We start from the raw sequence: 27,419 nt of genomic DNA, 5'->3' as shown, positions 1-27,419 counted from the left end.
ATTAAAACAATGTAACAATGTAATCAAGAATTGTATTGTGAATCTGATTGAAAACGAGTAACCTATGGAGTTTCTTGATCGTTCTTCTCCATAGGAATCTACACTTTGGAACGAGCAAATAGAGCAACTAGAGGACTGACCGACAGAGACATTTTTAATACTATTATATTTGCTTTGACTTTCAAAAGTGTCTTCTTGGTCTAATTGAAATAAACAATTTTGACTTTAACTTTTGACTTTGTTAATTAATTTTGAGATTTTTTGCTCCATAATTATCTAGTTACGTGTTTAGCAAAGCCTATAGGTATCTTCTAGTTATGCGCACCTCTGCCTATCCCTTCGAGGATTAAAGGTATGACGTTATGTATGACAAAATGTCATCTTATATTCCTTTAAGATACCAAAATCGTGATCTCCAACCCATAGCACCAGAGGACTACTTTCAATAATTTCGAAATTACTTCGCTACTCTAATTGTTACCTTCAGGTCAAAGAGACACCTACGCAAAATTCAACACCTATTCATAACCTTATCCCTTCACAATAGAGTTCATTTTCATACCTTAACTTTGATGGAGATACAACCTTTTTACGTTAGTTCTGCTATTTGAAAATGAACTTTAGTCATGTAAAGATAAAGTTGGAATTGCTATGGCTGTTTTAGTGTTGTTTTGTGATGGTTATTTCATGGCGATCGTGACAGATGCAACCTGTCTCCGAAGCGTATAAATTCTATGTTATCTATGGAATGATTTTGCTTTGATTGACAACTTAAGGGCTGGACAGGGATGGAAGTATAATGGTTGCAAATGCGACCACCGACAAGGGGTTTCGGGTTCAATTCCCGGTACAGGGAAAGTATCGTTGGGCTTGCTCTCTGGCCCTTAATATGGATGGAAGTACCTATAATGGTCGAAAATGCGACTACCGGACAAGGGGTCTCGGGTTCGATTCCCGCAAAATTTTTCAATGGTAGCGCTGAGTCTAGAATGTCGCCGTGTTTTTTTTATACGTTGCCTCTCACTAGGATTTACTCCTTCGTCGTGTGTGCGTTTATAAACATATAAGTTCAGATGCACATGACACCCAGACCCGAAACAACTATTTGTGGATCACACAAAGAGTTGCTCCGTTCGGGAATCGGACCCGCTACACGTTGCACGGCAGCCAGTTGCCCAGCCACCGCGCCAAGCGTGCAGTAAAAAGTATATAGCAATAAGCTCACCACCTATTACATGAAACTTATAACACAAATCGTGAAAAATGGGTGTTACATTATACAGCGGCATTACGTGCCGTAATGTGCACCTCTGCCTATCCCTTCGGAGATTAAAGGCGTGACGCTGCATCAATAACCCTTGGTTGTCCATATTTACTGCGACTCTTGACTGGGCGTTCAGAGCGCTACTGCTTTATAGCTATGTGTTACTAATGCCCGAATACTCAAACGCTACTCAATTTTAAGATGCTCTCAAATGTAGTTCTATCACTATCAATTCTTTATAAAATGACAGAGATAGCACGATATTTAAGTACAAGTTACAATTGAGTAGCGTTTGAGTATTCGGGCGTTAGTCGGCTCACAATACCCGTGGAAAGAGCAGGAGTGGTGTAAAAGTATTCTACTCTGCTATCGATATATGCTACATAATTAATCTATGCAACTGATTATAAATAGTTAGGTATTGATCTGTGATTTGTTATCAATATAAATATTTTCATGACCTCTAATAGATTATGTGAACTATTGCCCTGAAATACCTAAGTATAGATAGGTACTTACAGATGGAATTTCAGATCTCAATCTTTACTTTAGCCTATTAGGGCTGATCGTGGGTGCTAATCTTAAAATCCTGAGTTTGATTCTCAGCTTGAAAAGCCAATTAAGACAAGAGCTAGACGAATACGATAAAATAAACAATTTCAAGTAAATACATAATATTATGTAGTTACGTAATTGATACTTATATACAACAAATCACACATGACTGTAGTAAGGGATCTACATGATTTTTTGTGGGAGAATGGGCCGGCTCGACCGGAGTGATACCACAGCCTCACCGAAAACCGACGTCAAACAAGATAGCGTTGTTTCGTTGTGTGAGTGAGGTTACCGGAGGCCTAATTCCCCCCTCTTCCTCATCTTCCCGATCCCCGATTCCCCAACAACACTTTAATTTCTAACCCCAAAAGGTCGGTAACGCACTTGTAACGCTTCTGGTGTTTCGGGTGTCCATGGGCGGCGGCGATTGCTTACCATCAGGTGATCCATCTGCTCGTTTACCGACTTATACCATAAAAAATGGAAATTATAGCAAACCCCTCTTAGGTATGTAGAAGAGGTCCGTATGGACCTCTTCCTCTAACAGTGGCCTCTCACGGGTCTATAGATGATATGTTTGAGGGAAAATATCATATAATCCCTTCTTGGCTGAAGCGGGCGGGAGTATCAGACTCCTACTGACTAAAAGCCACCCCGTTCCTACTCCTGGAGCCCCGATAACCCACAAAAATATTGGTACGCGGTTACAGGTGAGCTGTCGATATGAGGTAATGAAGCTATTATATGTTAGGTATATAGACTTGCCTAGGTAATACCTACGGACTTAAATTATGAGTATTTTAGCTCAGACTTAAGTAGAGTACCTAGGTTTATAGGTTTTAGGGGAATGTAGACGCAACGGCTTGACTAATGCTCTATTTGAAATTCAGAGAAATTGTTTATGTTATATCGTAAATGTTTTAGGAGATATATAATAATTTATATTTATGTTCCAACATCATGTTTATTATCTTATGTTTTGAAAAGGTACACGGATTTATAGGTTCATATATTGCAACTATATGTAATTCTTATTTTAATAGGTATCAAAACTTGATTTTATTACTGAAAAACAGAAATACCTATGTAAAGGATTTTTTGCCTAAACTAGTAAACGAACTGGAGACTGCGACAACCCAGCAACTAGTTACCTATTTACAAGTAAAGCTAACAAACTACCAACTTCATCAAATAAAACGCCCTAAAAGCTTTAGCAACATCAGTATCATTACAAAAACTTGTCACACAACCGAAGAATCAAACCTAAGACCTTACAAACACCTCGCACATTAACACCAAGGTAATCCCAAACCCATATTGTACAAAACACTATAACATTGACCTCCAAAGCAAAAGTAAATTAAATTAAGTAGAGCAACAATCTAGCCGTATCACTAAGCAGATGCGCCAATCTCTACACACACATGCACACATTACTTACGTATGTATTGAGATGTACTCATAATATATGTAATAAGTAATCACTCGTATAATGCTATATAAACGGTCGGGAACCGATTCGTACATCATTCGGGCATCTTCGGTCAAACTCGTGTGGTGTTCGGGAAATTTGAATTTTTGATATTTGGATTTCGTTGTTAATTCAAGTTTGGTTTGAATAAAAGTGCAGTGTTTTTAAGGTTTGAGCTTTTTTTTGAATAAGAGTATTTTTTTATCTTGTAATAATATCTATCACTACATAGTATAAAACAAAGTTGCTTTCTCTGTCCCTATGTCCCTTTGTATGCTTAAATCTTTAAAACTACACAACGGAATTTGATGCGGATATTTTTTACAGATAGAGTGATTCAAGAGAAAGATTTTTATGTATACTACATGCATAATATATCACCATTGCACCCATGCGAAGCTGGGCTGGCTTTTCAAAATTGTCAAAAAAGTGGGCAAAAATATAATAGAACAATAGTACATTTTGGAGTAACTTTTAACTTTTTTTTGCGTCAAATCGAGCGGTTTCAAGCATAATTGCTGTGTAATAAATATTTTCTCTTTATCAATTAACAAGAAGTAATGAATCTAGAGTTTGGTTCCCAAGGGTGTTGCTAATTATTGATCAGGTTTAATAACTCGAAATCTTTTTTTTCTATAAAAACCGTAGCCCCACAATAGGCCCCGTGCGGAATCGAACCCGCCACACGTTTCACGGTAGCCAGTTACCCAGCTACCGCGCCAACCGTGTAGTATATGAAACCATTGAATTAAAAAACTATATATGGTTACCCCTTCACTGTGAACGACGAAGTGACGCCTAAATATTTTGTATTATTCATTAATAAATTTAAAATCTTTTTTTCAGGTTACAATTATTGTGTAAGAAATCTCCAAAATACCTCAAAATATGAAGGTAAGTCAAAATTATAAGTTAACATTATCCCAGTAGATAAAATAATGTGAATTCTTAATATACACTTGATTATGTCTTATATCCCGATTATATCATTGTCAAAAATGCAAAAATGGCAATAAGCTCACCCCCTAGTCGCCTTTTATCCCCGAAGGGATAGGCAGAGTTGCCCACACGTAATGCCGCTATACAATGTACACCCACTTTTCACCATTTGTGTTATAAGTCCCATGTAATAGGGTGTGAGCCTATTGCCATATACTGGACACAATCCCAGTCTCCGTGCTACTGACAAAAGCCCAGTAATACTTACACCGACCCGGGAATCGAACCGACCTCTTTTTTTTTTGAGGGGGTCATGCTATGACTTCTCCCGCCTTGGGCGAGGCGAGAGGGAGTGTCAGACTCTTACTGACTAAAAACCACCCCGTTCCTACTCCTGCTTTTCGAGCCGGAGCCCCGATAAACCCGCCAGGTAGTCCGCAGCTCCGGATAATCGAACCGACCTCTAAGTTGTGATATTATTATCTAACATTTGTACCTCAATATTTCCAGCTGCTCCTAATCTGCGCGTTAGCGGTGGTGTGCTTGGCAGAGCCTCCAGTGGACAATAGGTACCTGCCCCCACAGTCGGGGGGCGGAGCACCCTCGGCCGTATACGGAGCCCCCGGCGGTGGCTTCCAGAGGCAAACTGATGCTGTGTTCAGGTAAACCAGTACACCATCATAGTTATTATCTTGTCGTTGAAATAAAACAAATATTCTATAGGTAATATAAAAATAAGTCGGGTTATCCTTCCTGACTACTATAGCTCCAGAACACACAAACTGATTTCCATGGCTTTGCATTCGTTGGAAATGGCTCGGGCTACGTGTGGTTTATAGCAAAAATCAACCCCCCCCCCCCAAATGGGTACCTAAACATTACAGAGCGTTCCCGAGCATCCCTGTTTGGCAAAGGTCTCTATGACTACCTATGAATCTATTTATTACATATTACATAAATAGTTTTTCTTTTTCTTATGAATGAAGGAAGTTTTGTTCGTTTTACTTTCTTAAACCCATCCCCATACTAAAACCTGGCTACGCCTATGTCCACTAACGTAGGACACCGGTGATCTACGTAGCAGTTAATATATAATTAATTAATATTTTAATCTATTCTATCAGAAGACAAAAGATTATATCGTCAATCTTGACTTTCAGAAGTCGTGGCTCATCCCGCGCTGGTGGTCGCCGTCCTTCCACCCAGTACGGTGCTCCTCACTCCGGCCAGGGTCAATTCAGCGCTCCATCCACCCAATACGGCGCCCCTGGACAAGGAAGCCAGCCCTCATCGCAATACGGAGCCCCATCTGCCCAATTTGGCCAATCTGGCCAATTCGGATCTCCTTCCACCCAATATGGAGCCCCGTCTGCCCAATATGGAGCTCCTTCTGCTCAGTTCGGATCCCCATCTTCTCAATATGGTGCCCCATCAGCTAATGCTCCTTCTCAGCAGTATGGTGCTCCCGGATTCGGCGGAGCTGGTGGTAAGTTGCTGTTTTAAAATATTATTGAGTAGATAGATTACCCTTTTTCTCTCTAGTAGTTCCCTCATTACTGAGGATCGCGATTTTCATAGCATCACTCTGGATCAGACGAAATAGGTTACCAAGACCTACTCTTTTTTGCAAATATGATATTTGTTTAACGTTGATAAGTCTGCGTTTAGCCTGCAACCCGCTTACTGCCAGGACGGCGAAGCGAAGATGAACACATACTTAGAAAGTACCTATTCACTCTGACCTTGAACAGACTCGGGTTGTATTTCTCAGGAAAAATAGAAACCGGCAGATTGTTCCAATCCCTGGCTGCACGGATTAGGAACATGGATTCGAACCGTTTCGTTCGCACCCAAGAGAAGTCCACTCTGTAGGGATGATAGTGGGCCGACTTTCTACTAGTCCTATGTTGAAAAGATGGCAGTAATGATCTGCTATCTACTTTACATAGACTTATATGCTTACCTCTGATTACCAGGTCACTCCCAGGGCGGTTCCTTCGGTGGTCAGTCCTACAGAGGCCAGGAGCAGAGCCGTCAGTACTTGCCTCCTGGCTCTGGCTCTGGTGCTAACGGATACGGCGCTGATGATGGCAGCAATGGGGTGAGTAGTCGCAGTCGTAATAGGAATGGCATAGCAAAACCCTCAGATTTAATTCTATAGTTTATCTTAATGTACAAATCTGCAGATTTTATTTGTTTGTTTGAAAGCACCTAATGTTCCGAACTATTGTTTCGATTTCTTTGTGTTACATAGTTCGTTACGATCAGTTAGGAGACGAACAGCGATTAGCTATAGTTACGCTTTTTTTATATCATTTTTATATCTTCCGATTAATTTTATTTTGATCTCAATCAATTGAGTGGTGTTTCTCTACTCTCCATGCCAGGATCTTTATAGATAAGCATAGTGTTTTGTATCCTCTCATAAAACACTTTTTATTTTTATGGAATAAGCCGGTACACGAGCAGACGGATCACCTGATGGTAAGCAATCGCCGCCGCCCATGTACGCTTGAAACACCAGAGGCGTTACAAGTTCGTTGTCGGCCTTTTGGGGGTTAGGAATTTAAGGGTTGTTGGGGACTCGGGGATTAGGAAGATTGGGAAGGAAGCCAATTAGGCCTTCGGTAACCTTACTCACAGAAGGAAACACATCGCAAACGTTAATTTCACGTCGGTTTTCTGTGAGGCCGTGGTATCACTCCGGTCGAGCCGGCCCATTTGTGCCGAAGCATGGATCTCCCACACTTATTATAATAACGATTGAACTCTAAATCTATTGTAATTCCAGGAGCCCGCTAACTACAACTTCGAGTACATGGTGAAGGATGACGAGTCCGGCAACGACTTCGGCCACCGGGAGTCCAGGCAGGGAGACAGGGCCGAGGGCCTGTACTACGTGCTGCTGCCTGATGGCAGGAAACAGGTAAATAATAAATAAATAAAAATCTTTATTACCAGCTCAATGTATACATTTTCCAATTTACACAGTGACAATCGCACTAGGCTCAGCCTGTATCGCGGCTGTAATTAACAAAGAAATTATCAAAGAAAACCTAAAATACAAAAAAAATAAAAATATTAGAATTTCAAATAAAATGAGGTAATTAGGTGAGTGCGTGTGAATTCGAGTGTATGCGTGTATGTATGTGTGTGTGTATATGTATGGATATGTATGTGTATGAATGTGCGTGTATGTGATTGTGTGTATGAATCTAACAGCCTGGTGTGCGAGTGTGAAAAGCAGGCAGGTGAGGGAATTATTTAAGCCTTTAACTGCCATCAGAAAACTGATGAAGGCAATCCACTAACGTAGGTCATCGGTGCCCTACGTGGCAGTTAACGTGTTAAGATAGTTTGGTCATGTTGCAAGAATCGATGAAAATTTGTCGTAACGGTAAGCAAATGAGGTATTTTGAATGGAAAGGGTAAGAAAAAGAGATATATCGAGTGAGATTGTATGAAATGCATTAGGCAGTTGCTAGACCAGGCTATTGTGATTTGATTTTAACTAAAAATCACGGTTTACTCACGTACATTAACGGTGAAAAGCTACGAATGAAAAAAGAGGAGGCTACGCGACGTCGCCGCGTCTCCGCACGCTGCTCACGATGAAGAGTCCCTCTGTGTCTTGAAAATTAATAAAGCTTTGAGAGCGAGAGACATCACGATAGTTATTATAAAAAAATATATTTGAATCATCCATATATTGTTGTTCTGAACCTAGATGTGATGTGCATGATGTTTGTGAAAGTATGTGATTGTAAACGCCATTTTGCCATAGGTATTTAAGACTTACATAATATATCTTTTTACGTACAGACTGTCCAATACGAAGCTGACCAAGACGGCTACAAACCCAAGATCTCCTACGAAGACACCGGTCTCGGCCAGGGAGGCTATGACAGAAATAGCCAATCAGGCTACAGCGGCAACGGCAACGGCTACCAAGGCCAGGGCGGCTACTAAACGGCTAATAAGTACCAACTAAAAGTCTAAAAAATACAATAACGTTTTTAGACTTCAAATTGGCATTAATTTCATTCATATTTTTTATTAATAAAATTAATGCCATTGGACCTGATAAAATATAGAACATGTGAAATTATGGAATTTGACATTTGCTATATTTTATCTATGAACAAGATTAGGCGGGAATATTTTTGAGGTTATGTCTGTCAAAAATGAAAATTATTAATTTTAATTAATTGTGCCGTAATATTTCCTTTATGTATATTGTTTATAGAAGTCCTATGTTATTAATTTGAAAGCTAAATAAGTTATGTGAATGGAAAATTAATATTTTCATTTTTGACAAGACATTTTGAGGTTATTACTAAGACGACGACTTACGCTGTATTTAATGGAAACGAGTCATTAAAAGACTAATGTACAAAACGCTTAATTAGTTGTAGGTTTGTTAGGGAAAAAATCTATATAAAATACTTTATCTTCAATATTCTATTTCAAATACTATTTCTCATTATTCTTTGAACTATAAAAGGCCAGTAATTTAAATTATTATTCACATAGAAATGTAAAAGGACGAATGATAGACCGACACACTTTTCTATTTTTATATAAAACCACTCTATAGTTACCTATCTTGTATTTTTATTATGTATTCATTCATATGTTATAAATTTCATTAGTACGTTAGTTCGCTTTAATACAATTATTTTGTAAATAAATGAATTTTATAATAATTTTGTTTATCTTTTTCTATTTTATATTCTAACTAAGTCAAAGTCAAAGTCAAAGCATTTATTTCAATTAATCCTAAATTAGGCACTTTTGAAACGTCAAAATGAATTGTCCGTCAGTCTGTCTGTCAGTGAAGCTAGGCGCTCGTTCCAAAGTGTTGCTTCGAATGGAGAAGAACGAGCAAGAAACTCCATCGTTACTCTTTTCAAAAAATGTTTTTTACAATATCTCTGATACATTATTTGATCATTTACCTATTGTATATATATGTAGGAACAATGTAACGACAATACGACGTCAAAACTATGGGACAATAAAACCAATTTGTAAAGAATATAAATTAAAAAAGCGGGTTGTTTCAAACATAGTGCCCACATATGTACACTTACAATTTTGAAATAATGCTTCTATACAAATAAAAAATAATCTTTAATTTAATTTTTCAAATAAAAAAAAAACATAAATAACTGCTTGATGCCACAGGATCCCTAGACTACATTGGAATAAATTAGTACTTTAATTCAACGTGTAACTAGTGATCGTATTAGAGCATTGTCTAGTGTGAGCGAGTGTCCAGTGGAGCCGGACCAACATGCTGCCACACATTTTTATCTTCAATATAATCTGACAGTTTATAATATGCCTGTTTACACAGTTCACGCTTTATACAAGATTTAAATTTTTTCTCGTTCAGATTCAGTATGGCGGCTGGTAGTTTATTGTAACACTTAACACAAAATCCCATGAAGGATTTCTGCACTTTGGACAATCGGAATTGCGGTATAGCTAACTTATTTTTACCTCTCGTATTAAAATTGTGTCTGTCGCTCCTTTTTTCAAACAATTGTTGATTTTTTCTCACGTACATAATATTTTCGTAAATGAATTGAGAAGGCACTGTAAGAATGTTTATAGTTTTAAATAGTTCTCTCAAAGATTCGCGACGGGGCAAGTTATATATTGCTCGAATAGCTCGCTTTTGCAAAATAAAAATTGATTCTACATCCGCAGCTCGCCCCCACAGCAAAATGCCGTAAGACATTATGCTGTGAAAATAACTAAAATAAACAAGCCTTGCCGTACCTACGTCCGTTAGCTGCCTAATCTGTCTAACTGCATAAGCAGCTGAGCTTAGTCTCCCCGAAAGTGCTTTTATATGGGGCCCCCATTGTAATCTGTCATCTAATGTGATACCCAAAAATACAGTCTCCTTAACAAATTCTAACTTTTGTCCGTTCAAAGCAACATAACATTCGTTATTTTGTACGTTTGGCAAGCAAAATTTAATACATTTGGTTTTTTTCTCATTAAGCGCCAAGTTATTAATAGTAAACCACTCATAGACTCGAAGAATGGAGCTGTTCACGTCGTCAAAATTATTCGTACGTCGACCTATTTTAAAAATCAGTGATGTATCATCTGCAAACAGAACCATTTTTGGTTCATTTTCGAATATGAGTGGCAAATCGTTTATGTACACTAAAAAGAGGAAAGGACCCAATATTGAACCTTGAGGAACGCCCATTTTTATCTCAGACCCTTGTGAATTAACACCGTTAATATGAACTTTTAGCTGCCTATCTCCTAGATATGATTTCAATAGACGGAGCGCAGTGTTTCTAATCCCGTAATGATTTAATTTCAGCAAAAGTGTCTCGTGGTCAACGCAATCAAATGCTTTTGAGAGGTCACAAAAAACACCTATGGCATCCTGTGCTTCCTCCCAGGCACCAAATATTTCTTTCATTAAAGTAACACCGGCGTCAGTTGTACAACGACCTTTAGTGAAACCATACTGCTGATGGTGGAAGATGGAGTTTTTATTAAAATGATGAAGCATCTGAGACAGTATCAACTTTTCAAACACTTTGCTAAGGACCGGCAAAATAGATACAGGCCTATAATTATTAGGTTCTGTGGTTTCGCCGCTTTTAAATAGTGGGATAACCTTGCTATATTTCATAAGGTCAGGAAAAACACCGTCATCTATACTTTTATTAAAAATCATAGCCAGATAGGGCGCTATAGTTTGAATAATTGTTTTGCAGACTTTCACTGATAGTCCCCAAAGATCTTCAGTTGATTTTATTTTAATTTCTTTAAAGACCTTTACGATCTCTAGAGGATTCGTATATTGAAAAATAAAGTCATGTTGACATGATTTTACATTTTTTTTAAGCAAACTAGCTGAGAGTGTAGCTGAAGAATTTAAATCTCTAGTTATTTTAATAGGAATATTAGTAAAAAAATTTTCAAACTCCTGTGCTACATCACATTTTGAAGAAATTTGTCCAATTTCAGATCTTAATTTAATTTCTGAATTATGTATTTTTTTCCTACCAGTCTCATTTTGTATAATTTTCCAAGTTGTCTTTATTTTGTCATCAGCTGATTTTATTTTATTGCTGATATAAAGACGTTTTGCGGCTTTGCACACTAATCTAAAAGTCTTTGAGTACGATGTTACATATTGTTGAAAATGGGGGTCGTTATTATATGGTTTCATGCCATAAAGATCAAAAAGTTTATTTCTACTCTTTCGAATACCTACAGTAGCCCAATCGCTAAATACAAATTTGGTATGAATATCTTTATTTTTGAGTGGCAAAATATTGTTAAATTCCTTGTTTAATAATTCAAAGAAATCGTTGTACAACTTATTCACATTACTAATATCAAATGTTTTTATACTTAATTTACTAGCTAAAGAATTGTTTAATTTCTCCAAATTTCTAAATGTAGTTTGTCTAAATCTTATTTGAGTTTTTAGCAAAGGTAAATAAGAGCTATACGCAACCATCAGTCCACAGTGGTCGGATGGCAAGCTATTTATAATATGTTTTTCTTTGTAATCACAATTACAAAAAACATTATCAATGCAGGTGGCGGTCGAGGATGTTATTCTAGTTGGTTCTAAAAAACATTTTTTAAATTAAATGATCCAAACAAATTTAACAATTCCATACTGCTTGTACTATTTTCTAATAAATTAATATTGAAATCGCCACAAACAATTATTGACTTGTGACTAGTAGAAACCTTTCTTAAAACATCCTCCATGACAGAATCAAATAAAGGAAGATTCTGATAATTAGGTGGTCTATAAACACAAACTACAACATGTCTATCCAGCTCAACACAGGACAACTCAATGGTGTGTTCAACTGACAGTGCTACAATGTCTTTCCTTTCTTTAGATTTAATACTATTTTTAACTAATATTAGGGACCCACCATGTAATATTTGTTTTCTACTGAAATTACTAATTACATTGTAGTTTTCTAGATTTAAAGATGTTAGTTGGTCCTCCTTTAACCAATGCTCTGATAGACAAATTAAATCAAACTTAGTTTTTTCTAAAAACAGCTCTAATTCTAAGATTTTTGAGGAACAGCCTTGAATGTTAATATAAAATAATTTAAGGTTGTGCTGCTCCTGTGTATAATTATTTTGAGATAGTTTTATACTGCCAGAATTTACCTTATCATTCATATGATTTATAAAGGTACCTTCTGTTGTCTTATAATCTAGTTTAAACCTAGTGTCTCTGTGCTGTTAGACACTCTAGACAGCACAGATTTGTCACTACAACTACTATCTGTTATATTAGTTATAACAGTGTTAATATTATTTGCTATAAGTATAGCAATTTTCTGTCTACATTTTTTTGAAAGGTGTATACCTTTCTTGTTAAATATAAGATTACTAATAAATTTATTAGTATCAAAAAATAAAAGTCTGTCATTTTGACATGTCATTTTGTGTAGTATGTTATTGAGTACACCTATGTACTTATTCTTTGAAGAAGAAAGTGTATTTGAATATGGGAAAGCACACACAATTATTTTCCCACTATTTGATTTTAATAAGGTGTCCACACCATTCACAACATCCCCCCTTGTTAAACCTAAACTGTTGCCTACCATTAAAACTAAAACTGATTTTTCATGATGACTAAGAATGAATTCAAATACTAAAAAACAAAAATCCTAATATTAAATATATATTACTAGCGACATTACGTGCCGCGATGTGCACGTCTGCCTACCCCTTCGGGGATAAAAGGCCTAACGTTGCATATATAAATACTTATTTGCGATAAAGCGACTAGTTTCCAAAACCACTAGCACAAAGACGGAACTATGGGCCCCGGCGTAGTTTGAAAGTAGTCGAGGTACCTCATCGAATAGTTACGTGATTAAACCATTGAATAAAGAATGTCGTAATACTCACTATAGTTATAACTGCCTCGTTAGTCGAGTGGTCGCAAGTACGACTGCCGGACAAAGAGTCTCGGCTTCAATTCCCGGGTCGGGCAAGGTAGATATTATTGGGCTTTTTTCGGTTTTTCGAAAATTTTTCGGCAGTAGCTCAGAGTCTGGAATCGTGCCCATTATGTGGCAATAAGCCCACTCCCCTATTACATGGGACTTATAACACAAACGATTGAAAAGTGGCCACCTCTGCCTACCTCTTCGGAGATAAAAAGGCGTGACGTTATATTGTAGAAATAAAACAAGAAATGTGAAAATTCAAAAAACATTTATTTAAAATTTGATCATAGCTATGTAAATAAAAATTAACAAGTAAATAACATTTAGATTTATCTATGAAAGTGGTGTAGAAGCTCACTGTGCCCAAAATACGAGTAAAGAGTAAAAACTTTTATTTTTATAAACATAAACAACAAAGAATGAGTTCAGTCGACACCTGAAAAAGAAAAACGGAATATTATTAATTTACATAAATTACTAATAAAAAAATAATTATTGAACCCCAAGTAACCTTACTCACAAGGTGTATTGTGAGGCCGTGGTATCAGCTAATTCTATTTTATTCAAATTAAATTAAAATCTTAAGTGTAAGAGAGCCATGCTTCGACACGAATGGGCTGGCTCGACCGGAGTGATACCACGGCCTCACCGAAAATCGACGTGAAACAACGCTTGCGTAGTGTGAGTGAGGTTACCGGAGGCATTTCTACGTATAAAATGTACCTCAAAGTGACGTCACGCGACATTTTAAATCAACATAATTATCTTCGAACGTATTTGTTTTCGTAAGAAAATAAAAAATACGTGTCTATTATTTTAAAACAATCTACAAGACGGACATTAAAACAAAAATTAATAACTACCCTATTCCTAGGTGACACAGCACAAACTAAAAGCTGACTAATACAAAAAGAAACCAGCATTTCGTCGTTCATATTGCAATTAGTCCTATGTCAAAAATGACGAGTTTACAGGAAAGTAAAAAAAAACATTGTACTGAAAAAAAAAACTTCATAACATCAAAATGTTTATTAACTAATGGTTTTTACCTATAAGTTCTATTAAATGTGTATTTTGAAACTTTCATAAATAATTATATATAGAAATAAAACATTTTTTTTTTTTGACATGGATAAATTGCAATTTGAACGACGATATGTAAAAAAGTATGGATATATGTACTTACAAACGATCAAATATCAGTATGTTCAGGACATACGACTCCGAAGCAGGTTTGACAGTAGTCCATGCAGGGACGGTCCGATACCTTGAGCGCTTCGCCTTTCGGACAGAACTGAATCACGCTGCAAAAAGAATGAAATTAATTACATATTATGTTATCGACTTACTCACGTAATTGTTTGACGAGGAACTCCACTAGTTTCAAGCCATGCTAGAGGCTCATAAGGCAGATTATAATTAATTTAGTATGTCTCACGAAAGTTATAATAAAAAAAGAATGAAATTGTTTAAACAAATTTAGTATATGCGGCTATGGCTAGCCTATGTGTTATTCTAAACCGTAATCTACCCCTATTCCAAATTGCATCCTGATTCTGCTTTTTTGACGTGATTGAGTTACAAACATACATTCAAACTCACAAACTTTCTCATTTATAATATTTATAAGGTTCTGTAGAATTCCTGTTAAAAACCTATCTACCTATCTAGATCTAGAGATTTTAGGTTAAAATCAGGTAATTAATTTCAGTTAATGTAACACATAAGTACGTACCCATAATCTCCGCTCTGCATCCACTTCTCATCAGCAGTAGTGAGTTGGTCCCACTTGCCCTTCGGTAGCCCGCAGATGAGCTCCGCCTTCACGGTACGTACCGCTATTATCGGAGCCGGGATGAAACCTACACAAACATTGTAAAATAATATTATTAAAAAAAATATTATTGAATGAAACAATTCCCAAACCCGCAAATCCCCAAACCCCAATCCCCCAATCCCCCATTCCCCCAATTCACCAATCCCGCAATCCCCCAATCCCCCAATCCCTCCTCCCAAACCTCAAACAAAACACCCCCAACGCCCGACCCCCAACTCTCAATCCTTAAATCCCCAATCCCCAAACTCCCAAACCCACAAACCCCCAATCCCCTATCTGCTGAACAGAGTAAGTTCATAGTTATTCTTCATTAAAATGGTAGTATTGGTGAATCAGAACTTGAATAATGCTATTTTTGCGTTATAATTGCATTTGTGCTTTATACACGTACACGTAGTGATCCCATAGAAATTCTGGCATCCTCCTTTAACAATGATCATCTACATAATCAGTGTCTCACCTTGCAAGGAAGCTTCGAACCCAGTAGTGGGGTTGACATTCCGGTCTCCTAACAACTTGCGGTAGTTGAGGTCCCCCTTGAACATGATCGCCACGGCGTACTGCAGCTTGCGGTACAGGATGGGGTCGTACTTCTTCATGTCTCTGTATACGTGGGGGGTCGTCCAGAACTCTTCGGCCTGGGAAATATTATCAAATAAATAGAAATTGTTCTACTTATTATATACCTGATTATTGGGAATATACAAGTAAATACAAACTTGCATGCTTTAATTCCTGGAAAGATTATTTTGTCAAAGTGTCTATGGATAAAGGTATTTGGTACAAAAGTATTCAAGGTCAGCCAGCTTGTGTTCCCTGGTTTGAGAATACTAATTTAGATAGGAACTATGTTAAATTAATATTAAGACTCCGTTCAGGACACTATCCGTCAGCAAAATTCGCATTTCTTATGAAAAAGGCTGATTCTCCTAATTGTACAGTTTGCAATCAAATTGAAGATATTCAAGGGTTTTAATTGGTTAAGAATTTAGGGATTGTTGGGGAATCGGGGATTGGGAAGATTAGGAAGGGGGGTTGTTGGGCCTTTTTTTTGTAACGCGATGGAAATCCTCATGGACTTCCCACGCCGTGGGGACGACGGGGGGGTGTGCCGGACTCTTACCGGCTAAAACCACCGCGGTGTTCCTCCACTGCCTGTGGCCGTGATCCTGGCTGCCCTCACGGATTCACCGCACCGGGGTTATTGGGCCTGCGGTAACCTCATTCAACGACCAACACAACGCAATGTCGTTGTCTCACGTCGGTTTTCTGTGAGGCCGTGGTATCACTCCGGTCGAGCCGGCCCATTCGTGCCGAAGCATGGCTCCCCCACACTTAATCATCATATAGGAGAATGGAAGACTCGTGATTTGAAAATCAAGAGTATGGTAGACTTACCATGACCTGGAAGACGCCATCAGTAAGGTACTGGTTCCACGCCTGACCGAGTAACCTCAGGTTGTCCGCCTTGATGATTTTGGGCGCACCCCCCTCGCCCTCCGTGGCGCCTACAATACATATATAAAAAAGTTAAATATATAACTTAAGGTGCTCCCACACAGCAGTTATATAACGTTATACAACAATGTGTAACAATATAACATTTGCAATAGCGTGTAACATACTCTACAATTACTGTTATAATTTGTTTCAACACAAATGTTAAATCAGTCTCTAACGTTATATAACTGCTGTGTGGGAGCACCTTTAAATATAAAAAAGACTGTCTCGATGTTCGAGTGGTCGCAAGTGCGACTGCCGGACAAGCAGTCCGTGGTTCGATTACCGGGTCGGGCAAAATATTGCTATGCTTATTTCAGTTTATCGAAAATTTCTCAGTAGTAGCACGGAGTCTGGTATTGTGTCCGGTATATTGCAATAGGCTCACCACCTAATACATGGGACTTATAACATAAATGGTGAAAAGTAAGTGTACAATGTACAGTGGCATTAAGTGCCGTAATGTGCACTTCTGCCTACCCCTTCTGGGATAAATGGCGTGATGATACGATACAATATAATAAAGAATTCAGATATACCAGCTTGATAAGCCTCTTAAACTCATTCATTGATTCCTCATTCATCGAGGTAACTCAATCAATTTCGAGCTATATCAGGAGCCTATAGTTATGCGAAATCATAAAACAAACAAGAAGAACAAATTTTATTAAATACTTACCGGACGACGCTTCTTTGCTGAAATTGCTATTACTGCAAGCATCAATCACGTATCTGAAAATAAGATTTTGAAAAATCTTTAAATGTGCCTTCAATCGATTTTCAACATTATTACGAAACCGACAAAGTTGAAAATCCGGGACGCTCCTGTTTTGCAATCAAAGTCAAAGTCAAAATTAGTTATTTCAAATAGACCGGGAAGGCACTTTTGAACGTCAAAGCAAATATTTATTACAATATTTAAAAAATGTCTGTCTGTCGGTCAGTCCTCTAGTTGCTCGATCCAAAGTGTAGATTCCTATGGAGAAGAACGAGCAAGAAACTCCATAGGTTACTCTTTGTCAATCAGATTTATAATACAATTCATTTCATGCATTTAATGAGACATACCTGAAATCCTTTTCAGTAACGTCTGAGATGAACCACGGCATGTCTTTGACGTGGAATCTCACCTGGAAAAGAGAATTTAATTTAGAGACTCCGCAGATTTACAATTTCAAGTTGGCTGACTAAATCGCATAGTATACGAATAGGTGACATATGCTAGCCCGCACATCTTGTCCAACTAATTAATTGGACACCGATCGTATCACAATCGATTAATTAATTATTAATTAAGCTATTAGAGCGTTTTTTTCTGCATTTTCACGCACACACACCGGCTGGTAACCAATAAAATAAAGTCGGTTGATTTAATTATAAAAGTACACAATTTAGTCGTTCGATAGTTGGCCAACTTACAATTGTATGTCTGCGGGGTCTCTTAATGTACGCGTCCACAGGCCCGCATCGCACGCAACGTATTATAGTTTGTCTTGTATAGAAACTCACACAACTGCGTCCACTGATCCGCATCGTACGGACCGCATCATCGGCAATGCCTACATGCGGTGCGTACTGATGACGTCATACGATGCGTACGATGCGGGCCTGTGGACGCTTAGCTTTAATCTTCCTAATTTATCTAATATAATAGCATCCTCGAAAATAATGTCATACGGAAATCTCACTGCCAAAATTATAAATACTTATATTTAACCAAACCAGCATTTCTAACTTTTAAGCCCTAATTCTTAAGGTTGGTTGGTTTGATGGATGCGCTAATCTCCGGAACTACTGGTCCGAATTTAATATCTTTTTGTGATGGTCGATTTATCGAGGATGGATATAAACTATAAACGATCACGCTACGATCAAAAGGACCTGAGCAGAGTAGGTGAAACCGTGTGTAAGTATACAGTATCTAATAAGTTACCTTTTGTACTATCTTCTGTGCGACCAAGAAGTGCGCTAGACATAGATCCGCGAAAAGCTCGTACCCAGTGTTGTCACACACAATATCTGGGGGCAACATAAAATATACAATTAATAATATCACAATGATTATTTATCGTATGTAGTAGAATCAGTGTCACCCGCAACACCAGGGGAGTTACAAATGCGTTGGCGGCTTTTTGAGGACTTTGGGTTTCGAGGATTAGTAATAGGGGGGAGGATCGTTGTTGGAAGGGGATTGGGGTTGGGGGAGATTAGTGTTGTGGGATGGATTGGGGATGGGAAGGAAGATGAGTCCTCCACTGCCTTACTTACACAGCTTTTGTGAACTAAAAGTCACGGTTTACTCACGTGCATTAATGGAGAAAATCTCCACTAGTTTCTAGTCACAGAAACTCTTCATTATGAGCAGCCAGTAGAGCTTTTCTTTCAGCCATTTACCCAGCCACCGCGTTAATCGTGCGGTCAAATGATATGACATATCTTTGTAATTGATTATTATAGTATAAAAACGCTCACCGAACATTACAGCTTGAGGGACAGTCATCTTGGCAGGGCAGGGTATGGGTTTGGGAGCATCTTCCTTCTTCTCCTTCCCATCCTTGGCTTCCGCAGGAGCTGCTTCTTTCGTCTCCTTCTTGTCTTTCGTATCCTTCGTATCCTTCGCGTCTTTCGTATCCTTCACTTCTTCCGCGGCCTACAATTTATACATTACTTATTAATGTCATACTTTTTTATTCCATAAAACAATACATACTATAACTGACATTACTAAAAGAAAGAATAACACTACACTAAATACCAAACTACACACTTTTCTCTTTACTAGAAAAGTGTTGCTTTGAAAGCAAGACCTACATAAAAAAGAAAATAGATAATTATAAATACAAGACAAAATTCCTCCAGAAAATTAAGTGCAGTACCTACCAATTCGCATAACAAAATTGGGTACTACATACAGCGTGTAACAAAATACCCATATACATCAAGAAGCACTTAAGAATACAGGTTGAATAGAATCTCTACACAAAGTTACAGCTTAAAATACGTTTAAAAAAAATTAGTACCAAATACGCATGCAAGTCGCATGGTTCTTGATTTTAAATCATACAAACGTGTCACAACACTACAGGGGTCACTCGCTAATTACGAAACATTTCTTCTGTAAATCTGATCGCCTAGTACCTATCTACCTATTTTGAATCGCATGAAAAATAAAAAATAAATTCTAAAAATTCTAAAAATTGCTATAATTATACTGGGCACAATTCCAGACTCCGTGCTATTACTGAGAAAATTTCGAAAAACGGTAAAAAGCCTAGTAGTACCTTGCCCGACCAATACGTGTCTAAAATAATCTATTTAGTTTTAAAATAATCTACAAGACGGACATTAAAATAAAAATAAGTCATCTACCCTATTGTTACTATCTACATAAATATACTTCTACTTTCTATGTAGGGCTACGAAATACTAACTTCATCTTTACACAACGGCACGCCGGCGAGCGTGGCCAACCTATGACAACTGCACTTGAACTTAAACGTCGTATTCTGTAAAGTAAATGTATCAAACCCTAGTATTTTAAGTTTTAAGTAATACTAGTCATGGTAACCCGGGTTTAAGATACCGGCTCCTTATGCATAAGGGTGCGTTTTCGAAACCTACCAACGGCAAGTAGTACCAATGTGACTTTATCCGAGTTATATGTACTTTCTAACATTATTTAGACACCACTGACAAACGGCGAAGGAAAACATCGTGAGGAAACCTTGAATCGCTAACCCGCATTTGGCAAGCGTGGTGATTAATGCTCAAACCTTCTCCGTGTGAGAAGAGGCGTTTGGTCAGTAGTGGCCACTTATAGGCTGATGATGAAATAATACTAAAAGCTTAAGACTTTGTTTGTTTGTTTGCCCGCGCTAATCTCCGAAACTACTGGTCCGAATTTAATAATTGTTTTTGTGTTAAATAGTCCATTTATCAAGGAAGGCTATAGGCTATAAAACATCACGCTGCGATTGATAGGAGCCGAGCAGTAGCAGAAATGTCTGGACAATGTTTTTTGATTAAAAGATCAACTAAATTTACCTAAAATCTTAAAGCTTATAATAAAAAAAGGTCTTCGCTTCACCGTCCTGGCAGTAAGAGGATTGGTAGCCAAAGGCAGACTTATCAACATTAAAAATATATGAATATATATATATATACGTACCGCATTGATAGCTTTCAGCATAGCGTCAGCTTTGTTCTGAACCTGGTCGGCTATTTTAGCCGTATCATCCACTAACAACTGAAAAATTAAACATACAGTCAAAATCAATGTCAACATTATTTATTTTAATTAGAGCAGGTATTACCCGTTCGCGACAAGTTGAGACCTGTGTGGAATGTGTAACGACGTAAATTTTAAACATAACTAATTAATATCACTAATAATGTCTATAATAAATATCAATTTAACAACTTTATATTGCAAAAATATTGACAAACCACCATTAGTATTATTTATTTCGTAATAATTCTACTGTGACGTATTTGCTTAGGTCTCATCTTGTTGCGCACGGGTTATAGGCACTTTTGAACGTCAAAGCAAATATAATAATATTAATAACGTATGTCTGTCGGTCAGTCCTCTAGTTGCTCTATTTGCTCATTCCAAAGTGTAGATTCCTATGGAGAAGAACGAGCAAGAAACTCCATAGGTTACTCTTTTCCAATCAGATTCACAATATGTACAATTTTTGGTTACATTGTTTCGATTGCTTCAACTTCATTATAAAACGGTTTGTAAGAATTCAAGTGTGGGAGTGATACCACGGCCTCACAGAAAACCGATGTCAAACACAAACAACACTTGCGATGTGTAAGTGAGGTTATCGGAGGCCCAATTACCCCTATTCCTAATCTTCCCAATCCCCAATTCCCCAACAACCCTTAAATTCCTAACCCCCAAAAGGTCGGCAATGCACGTATAACACTGTGTTTCAAGTGTCCATGGGCGGCGGCGATTGCTTACCATCAGGTGATCTGTCTACTGATTTACCGACTTATACCATAAAAAAGTTAGGTAGATACAAACAAACATACATTTGTATACACATAAAGTTTAACATAATCAAAATGCAAGATCATATTTCTCACCTTTGACGTGTAAAAGTGTTATTTTATAACCTATTTACAGAAATAAATATCATTTATCATTTATTTATCACCTTATCCTTCAAATCCAGTATCATTTGAAACGGATCGTGGCTGATGACAAGCGGTGCTTGTGGCGCGGCCTCCTTAGCGGGCTTCCCCTTCTTACCCTTCTTGGGAGGGGGCGGGGGTGGGGGTGGGTTCAGGCGGAGTTTCTCAGTGGCATCCTTCGCCGCTTGGATCAGGTTCACCTGGGACCCTAGAGAGAGGGACAGGTCGCATTTGTTCGCCCACAGGCATATCTGAAAGAGGAATATGTGGTTTTATTTTGATTTCGTGTTGGTCGGAATGATAAAGAGCGCGGTCCAAAATGTTTTTACGATTCCTAAAATTTTACGATTCCCCTTTTTCCATACTTCTACGTAGATAGTTTTAGCAGAAACTGCGCTAAATCGTTTTTTCCCATCTATTCACAACCTTAGTTGGGTTGTAAATTAGATTTAGATTGTAGATACTAGCGCTATGATCGTTTTGTCCATCTATTCACAAGGCTTAGTTGGGTTGTAAATTATTTTCTTTCTATTTATATTGTAATGTTCTTCTCTTTGCAATACGATATTATATACTTCAGCATCTAACATACATACATAAAATCTACAACTTACCTTCAGTAAAGTGATGAAATCAGCTTTCCGCTTGTCTTTTTCAGACTTATTGACCATGGTCACCATTTTGTCAGCGACTATGCACATCAACTCTACATTGTTGTCAAAAGCACTCTTCTTTTGAGCTTCAAAATAATCGAACTTCTGTAAACCTTTGCTGCAATTGAAGACAATATGTTATAACGCCATCTATCGGGGAATAGCTAAAGTTTTTTTATGTAATTTTTATTATTATCAGTTATGTTATGTTATGTAAAAGATGACCTGCTTGATATATCATATACATAGCCAATATTTTTAATATTTTAAAGTATTTTTATTGAATTCAATAGCTAAAAAGAATCATTGCCATCTTAATTTTAAGCGCCATCTATTGACTAATAGCAGCAGATAATACAGTGCACCAGTCACAAACTAGATGGCGCTGATTACAACTTTATTGTAAAATACTTATTTTTACCTCACTGTAGCAAAACAAGTTACAAATTATGATGTTTTGTAATATTTTATTTTACTCACGTCAATTCACAACCTTCTCTAAGCTTTCTGTACAAATAACATTCGGTAAACATCCAAGTATTATTAAAATATTTCTTATTTTCTTGATTCTCTATCCACATGTTCCATTTTTTTGCGTTAGCCGTGTCTACAGTAAACGGATCATAATCTTTATTCGTTACTAAATCGTTCTTCAACTTGACCACAGATTGCATAAAATTTTTAAGATCCTCCTCTGACTGTGAAATAAACATAATTGATTACGCTTCTACTTTTATTATATGAAATAAAAACTTAAATAAGTATTAAATAAATATGTACAACGTATTATACCTTAAAAAAAAAAATGAAAAATTAATTTTAAAAAATATGTATATTTTTGACAACTTCATTACCATGGCGACGGATTCCCGCCAATTTAAGTTTTTTTTTCTAATTTGCTCCAGAATGCGAACACAACACCTATTAATGCATCAATTTAAAAAAAAAAATGTTATTATGGAAAATTTGGTTTTTGTACAACATTGTATGAATTTTTAATAATTATTTACTAAATACATACCGCGCCATTGGCAGATTTGATGCTGCCTCCATCTCTTGACAAGTAATCGATTATTTTAGTTAATATCACTGGTATTCTTTCTTTCAGAGAAAAATACGCGAAGCTCCTGAAAATAAACAAAAATATTTAATAATAAAAATATTATGGTACAAAACAAATCGATAAAAATATATAAACCTAACAAACATTTCCAATAAAACAGCAAAAAAAAATATTAAAAAAAAACTTAAGAAAAAATACCCAAAAATAAAACAAAAAAGTAATAATATAATTTGAAAAAGAAAATATTAACAAAAAGAAAGCCGCCCGAACAGGGACTTGAACCCTGGACCCTTGGATTAAAAGTCCAATGCTCTACCGACTGAGCTATCCGGGCTGTACAAGGTAAAGCGAAATTATCGATTGTACCACAGAAACACAAAACTATGACGCATTTACAAATTGTATATAAGTAAACATCGCCTTTAATTCTTAAGCCATAAGGTTGATGATATCACAAGAAATATTATTCCTCAAACCATCGTTCTTGTGCAAATTACGATCGATTTAGAATTCTACGACATAGGTTTAGAGTTGCTTTTCGTGTGACAAAATTGAGGCACAGAGTTTTCCTGACATTTCTAAAATTAGTATTATGGGTGGTACAATAAATTAATAATACCTATTTCGAGTCTAGTAATATATTTTAGTGAAATTAAATGCTTTCTTATCTATATAAAATATCTTTCTTTTAGCACATTAGATCCTGTCATTCTAATAATTTACAAATAATTAAATTATATTAATACAAAATAGACATGCAGGTAACAAAGGTGTATTAATTTGTAAACTGTAACATTAGTTTCATCAAATAACAAATGGTCATTTATTCAGTAATAGTTGACTTCAAGTGAACAAAAAAAGCATCAATGATTCCGACTTCATATAAAACTTGTAAAAATCATTCTTGACTTGATCTTATTGGTCAACAACGTGTTTAGAGGAACTCCTGCGAATCACAAATAAACAAAAACCAGTCATAAAATGCAACTATACTAATTTATCCCCAAAGGGTAGACAGAGGTGCACATTACGGTATGTAATGCCAATGTACAATGTACTCCTACTTTTCACTAATTTATTATAAGTCCCATGTAATAGGGGGTGAGCTTTTTGCCACCAAATACAGTATTTATTTTTACATAAAATATTGCAATTACATAAAATACAGTTACAAAAACATCACAAATAATGATTTGTTAAAGAAATTTTTAAGTATTTCTCCTGTTTTTTTTTTTTTTTTATTTACCAACATGGAAATTTCTCATTCTATCTAGATTGTCATATTTATGATTCAGTATTATAGTAGTAATAAAATTTACAATAGCTCTCTAATTACACTATTGTATTCATTTAATCCATGTTTTCCATTGTTAGCGATAGATAACACAATATAATATTATATGAGGTTGTTAAGATAGATAAAGATGGTTTCAATAATATCAACAACAAAAGATAAAATCAATAAAATGTTATGAAAAAAAAAAACAGATTCTTATTTGAAAATAGAAGTCTGACTTAAATATTTTCGCGCGACATTATCGAATGATGGATTACTATTTTTTTTTTTTATTGAGCTTAGGCTGAAGCATAGGTGATGGACTGCTATGTTTTTTTTTTTTTATTGAGCTCAAGCATTATAAGTATCATACATACTTTTTAAATGTCCCTTGTAGCGGCAAATTCATCGGCGTCCCAGTATCTAAGAATGGGGATGGTCTATTCACGCCGATAAATGGTCCGCCGTAAATAAAGTCGGGTCTCGTGTAATAGTCTTCATCATCAGAATTTTGATGGACAAAGGGCTGTGCTGCACCTGTTGATCTCGTAGGTGAGGATGCTTTACTTGATTTCTTAGACTGCGCCAGAGGTGAACCAGGTTTTGTTGGTGAACCTCCTTTAACAGGCGATTGCGGCAAAGCAACCCCTTTAGCCGGTGAACTCATTTTTTGTCGTTTTCGTTAATTTTTTTATGCCATAACCGAATGGATATTATTTATTTTTGAGAATACATTCGAATGTTGTGATTTTTTATTTTTGACTGATTAATGACAGTTGTGCTTGTGCCAGCTGCCAATGTTGACAGTGACAGTAACAGCTGTGCGTGGTTTGCAAAGTAAAAAATGTCTATGAATATCGTAGAGCAACCAGTTTTTGTGCTCTTCAATGAAAAATAATTTTAGGTGCAATCGTTGATTCAATAATGTATTTATAGTATATTATGTAAGTTTTACATATATATTTATGTTTTTATTTCATGTTTATTGAGATTTATTTTAGAGTTATATTCAATTTAGTGTTATCCTTCTAATAAATATTGAAAGTAGGTAACTAAAATATAACGGAACTAAAATAAATAATTTATTAAAATATCTTGGCATCAATAACAATGGCGACGTGGTAATTGCCACGTAATCTCTTTCACGTAACATCTGCCACGTAATGTATGCCATGTAGTGAATTACACGTTTACAATATAATACTTAATAAAGAATAATAAAGATCTTGAGATAATAAATCAAGATAATCTGACATATTGTGATCTACCATTTACCAAGAACTGCGTGGGGATTCCGATTAATCTGATTACCCGATAATTTGGTTTTAAAAAAAAGGACTTAATGTAAATAAGCATAAGAATTTTATCTGCGATATCATAAACAAATCAGAATGTTGTCAATATTAAAAAATATGCAGTATTTGTTACTTGCTAATAAAATATTGTCCTTGATTTTAATATGCGTTTAAACAAGTCTTCTGCAATATTTAAAATTGACAGTATCGCAGAATATTACAATTTCCGTAGTATGTAACTAAAACTCAACCAAACAAAAAGAATTTTTAAAACGTAAAATAAAAAAATAATGTACTGCCAACTACTGTCAAACTTAAAAACAAACGAAAATGCGATAGTAATAGAATTCTTGAGTTAATTTCTTTATAGAAATACAAAAATGTCATCTCTTGTATGATTATTACAATTATTAATCAGTTAGGTACTATTACTACGCAAAATAGGTATTATTGATTTTAAAGATTTTATTCTGGCAGCATTTTCACCTATGGTCCCGAGGGATAAAAAGTGGTTATGTTTTATTCCACATCTAATCTACCCCTGTTCCTAATTTCATCAATCCTTTCAACCATTTTGACGTGAAGACGTAACAAACAATCATGGAAACTTTCTCATTTATAAAATTAATAGCAAAAAAATCCGGAAGTACTTTTGAATTTCCCGCGAAAATACCTAATGTCAGAAGTTCAAAAACAACTTTTAAAAATACAATAACACTCGATGCTGTAAATAAACACACAATTTATGTATGTAATGGTAATTATTTACTAACCTCCCATACATTCCACATAGATCAACTTCGAATGGAGTTTGAAGCCGCATCACTGGTAAATCCGTGTCAATATAACAACCATTATTATAATTGTCGTCGTCTGCGTCATAGAGTACTTGATCGTCCTCCATTTTCCCGCAAATTAATTTGATTTCCGGTTCACAAAAAAAAAGTACTAAAAAAAATGTCTGACGATGAATACAAAATATTACGTCGACTGTCGACTTATAAATAGAATTGGCACTAAACTGTATAGCAAAGATATCCGACTTATGCAGCGATTGGTGCTGTTTTGAAAGTAGTTTTTACGATCTGTCACTTATTAACAGCTCTTGATTGATAACAGTATAATAACAATGTGATACAAACTTAGTTTTGCAGTTGATAATGTCGCTAGTTTCTTCTAAAAGAGAATATTTTTGTTCTAGTATTATTTAGTTCCTATTTTATCCGTCTGACACTGTTGTTGGTAGGCGTTCAACAACGTTCGTAAAACGTTCTTGAACGTGACCTTGCTGGCCACAGAACAAAGAAAGTTACATTGTACTGTACTAGATGGCGTTGTACGCTATATTTTGCAAAATATAGATGCTATGTTCAGGCATTTGTTTCAGCTATCTAGGCTACCTACATAATTACTAATTTACTTCTTATAATACCTATTTAT

General features: G+C 36.2%; 2 protein-coding genes and 1 non-coding gene across 6 annotated transcripts; 1 reads left to right on the top strand and 2 right to left on the bottom strand.

The window, feature by feature from the left end:
- Positions 1–3,334: 3,334 nt before the first annotated feature.
- Positions 3,335–8,938, top strand: LOC118276729 (pro-resilin-like). Its single transcript, XM_050699961.1, has 7 exons — positions 3,335–3,462; positions 4,140–4,187; positions 4,743–4,894; positions 5,393–5,718; positions 6,209–6,333; positions 7,024–7,158; positions 8,055–8,938. Exons 2-7 carry the CDS (start codon positions 4,182–4,184, stop codon positions 8,199–8,201), a joined length of 891 nt encoding a protein of 296 aa, XP_050555918.1. The 5' UTR covers positions 3,335–3,462; positions 4,140–4,181; the 3' UTR covers positions 8,202–8,938.
- A 4,523-nt stretch (positions 8,939–13,461) lies between these two features.
- On the bottom strand, positions 13,462–27,112 carry LOC118276906 (damage-control phosphatase ARMT1). Of its 4 annotated transcripts, none has more exons than XM_050699939.1 (16): positions 26,753–27,077; positions 23,367–23,472; positions 22,826–23,043; positions 22,307–22,463; positions 21,716–21,943; positions 20,716–20,793; positions 19,979–20,053; positions 19,020–19,197; positions 18,481–18,566; positions 17,616–17,677; positions 17,227–17,279; positions 16,446–16,555; positions 15,508–15,685; positions 14,946–15,072; positions 14,397–14,514; positions 13,462–13,646 (listed from the first exon to the last, which is right to left on the bottom strand). In XM_050699939.1, the coding sequence occupies exons 1-15, from the start codon at positions 26,881–26,883 to the stop codon at positions 14,403–14,405; spliced, it is 1,899 nt and encodes a 632-aa protein (XP_050555896.1). In that variant the 5' UTR covers positions 26,884–27,077; the 3' UTR covers positions 13,462–13,646; positions 14,397–14,402. The 4 variants fall into 4 exon arrangements, with proteins under 4 accessions (XP_050555896.1, XP_050555893.1, XP_050555897.1 ...); XM_050699936.1 differs by lacking the exon at positions 26,753–27,077 and adding an exon at positions 25,062–25,489; XM_050699940.1 differs by lacking the exon at positions 19,979–20,053 and having other exon boundaries at positions 26,753–27,112.
- On the bottom strand, positions 23,670–23,742 carry Trnak-uuu (transfer RNA lysine (anticodon UUU)). Its single transcript has one exon. It is a non-coding gene; the product is annotated as a tRNA-Lys (tRNA).
- Positions 27,113–27,419: the final 307 nt, after the last annotated feature.

Source organism: Spodoptera frugiperda, chromosome 17 (assembly GCF_023101765.2).
Source record: "Spodoptera frugiperda isolate SF20-4 chromosome 17, AGI-APGP_CSIRO_Sfru_2.0, whole genome shotgun sequence".
Taxonomy (NCBI): Eukaryota; Metazoa; Arthropoda; class Insecta; order Lepidoptera; family Noctuidae; genus Spodoptera; species Spodoptera frugiperda.
Note: the sequence above shows the minus strand (reverse complement) of the source record. Positions and strands in the feature narration are given on the sequence as shown.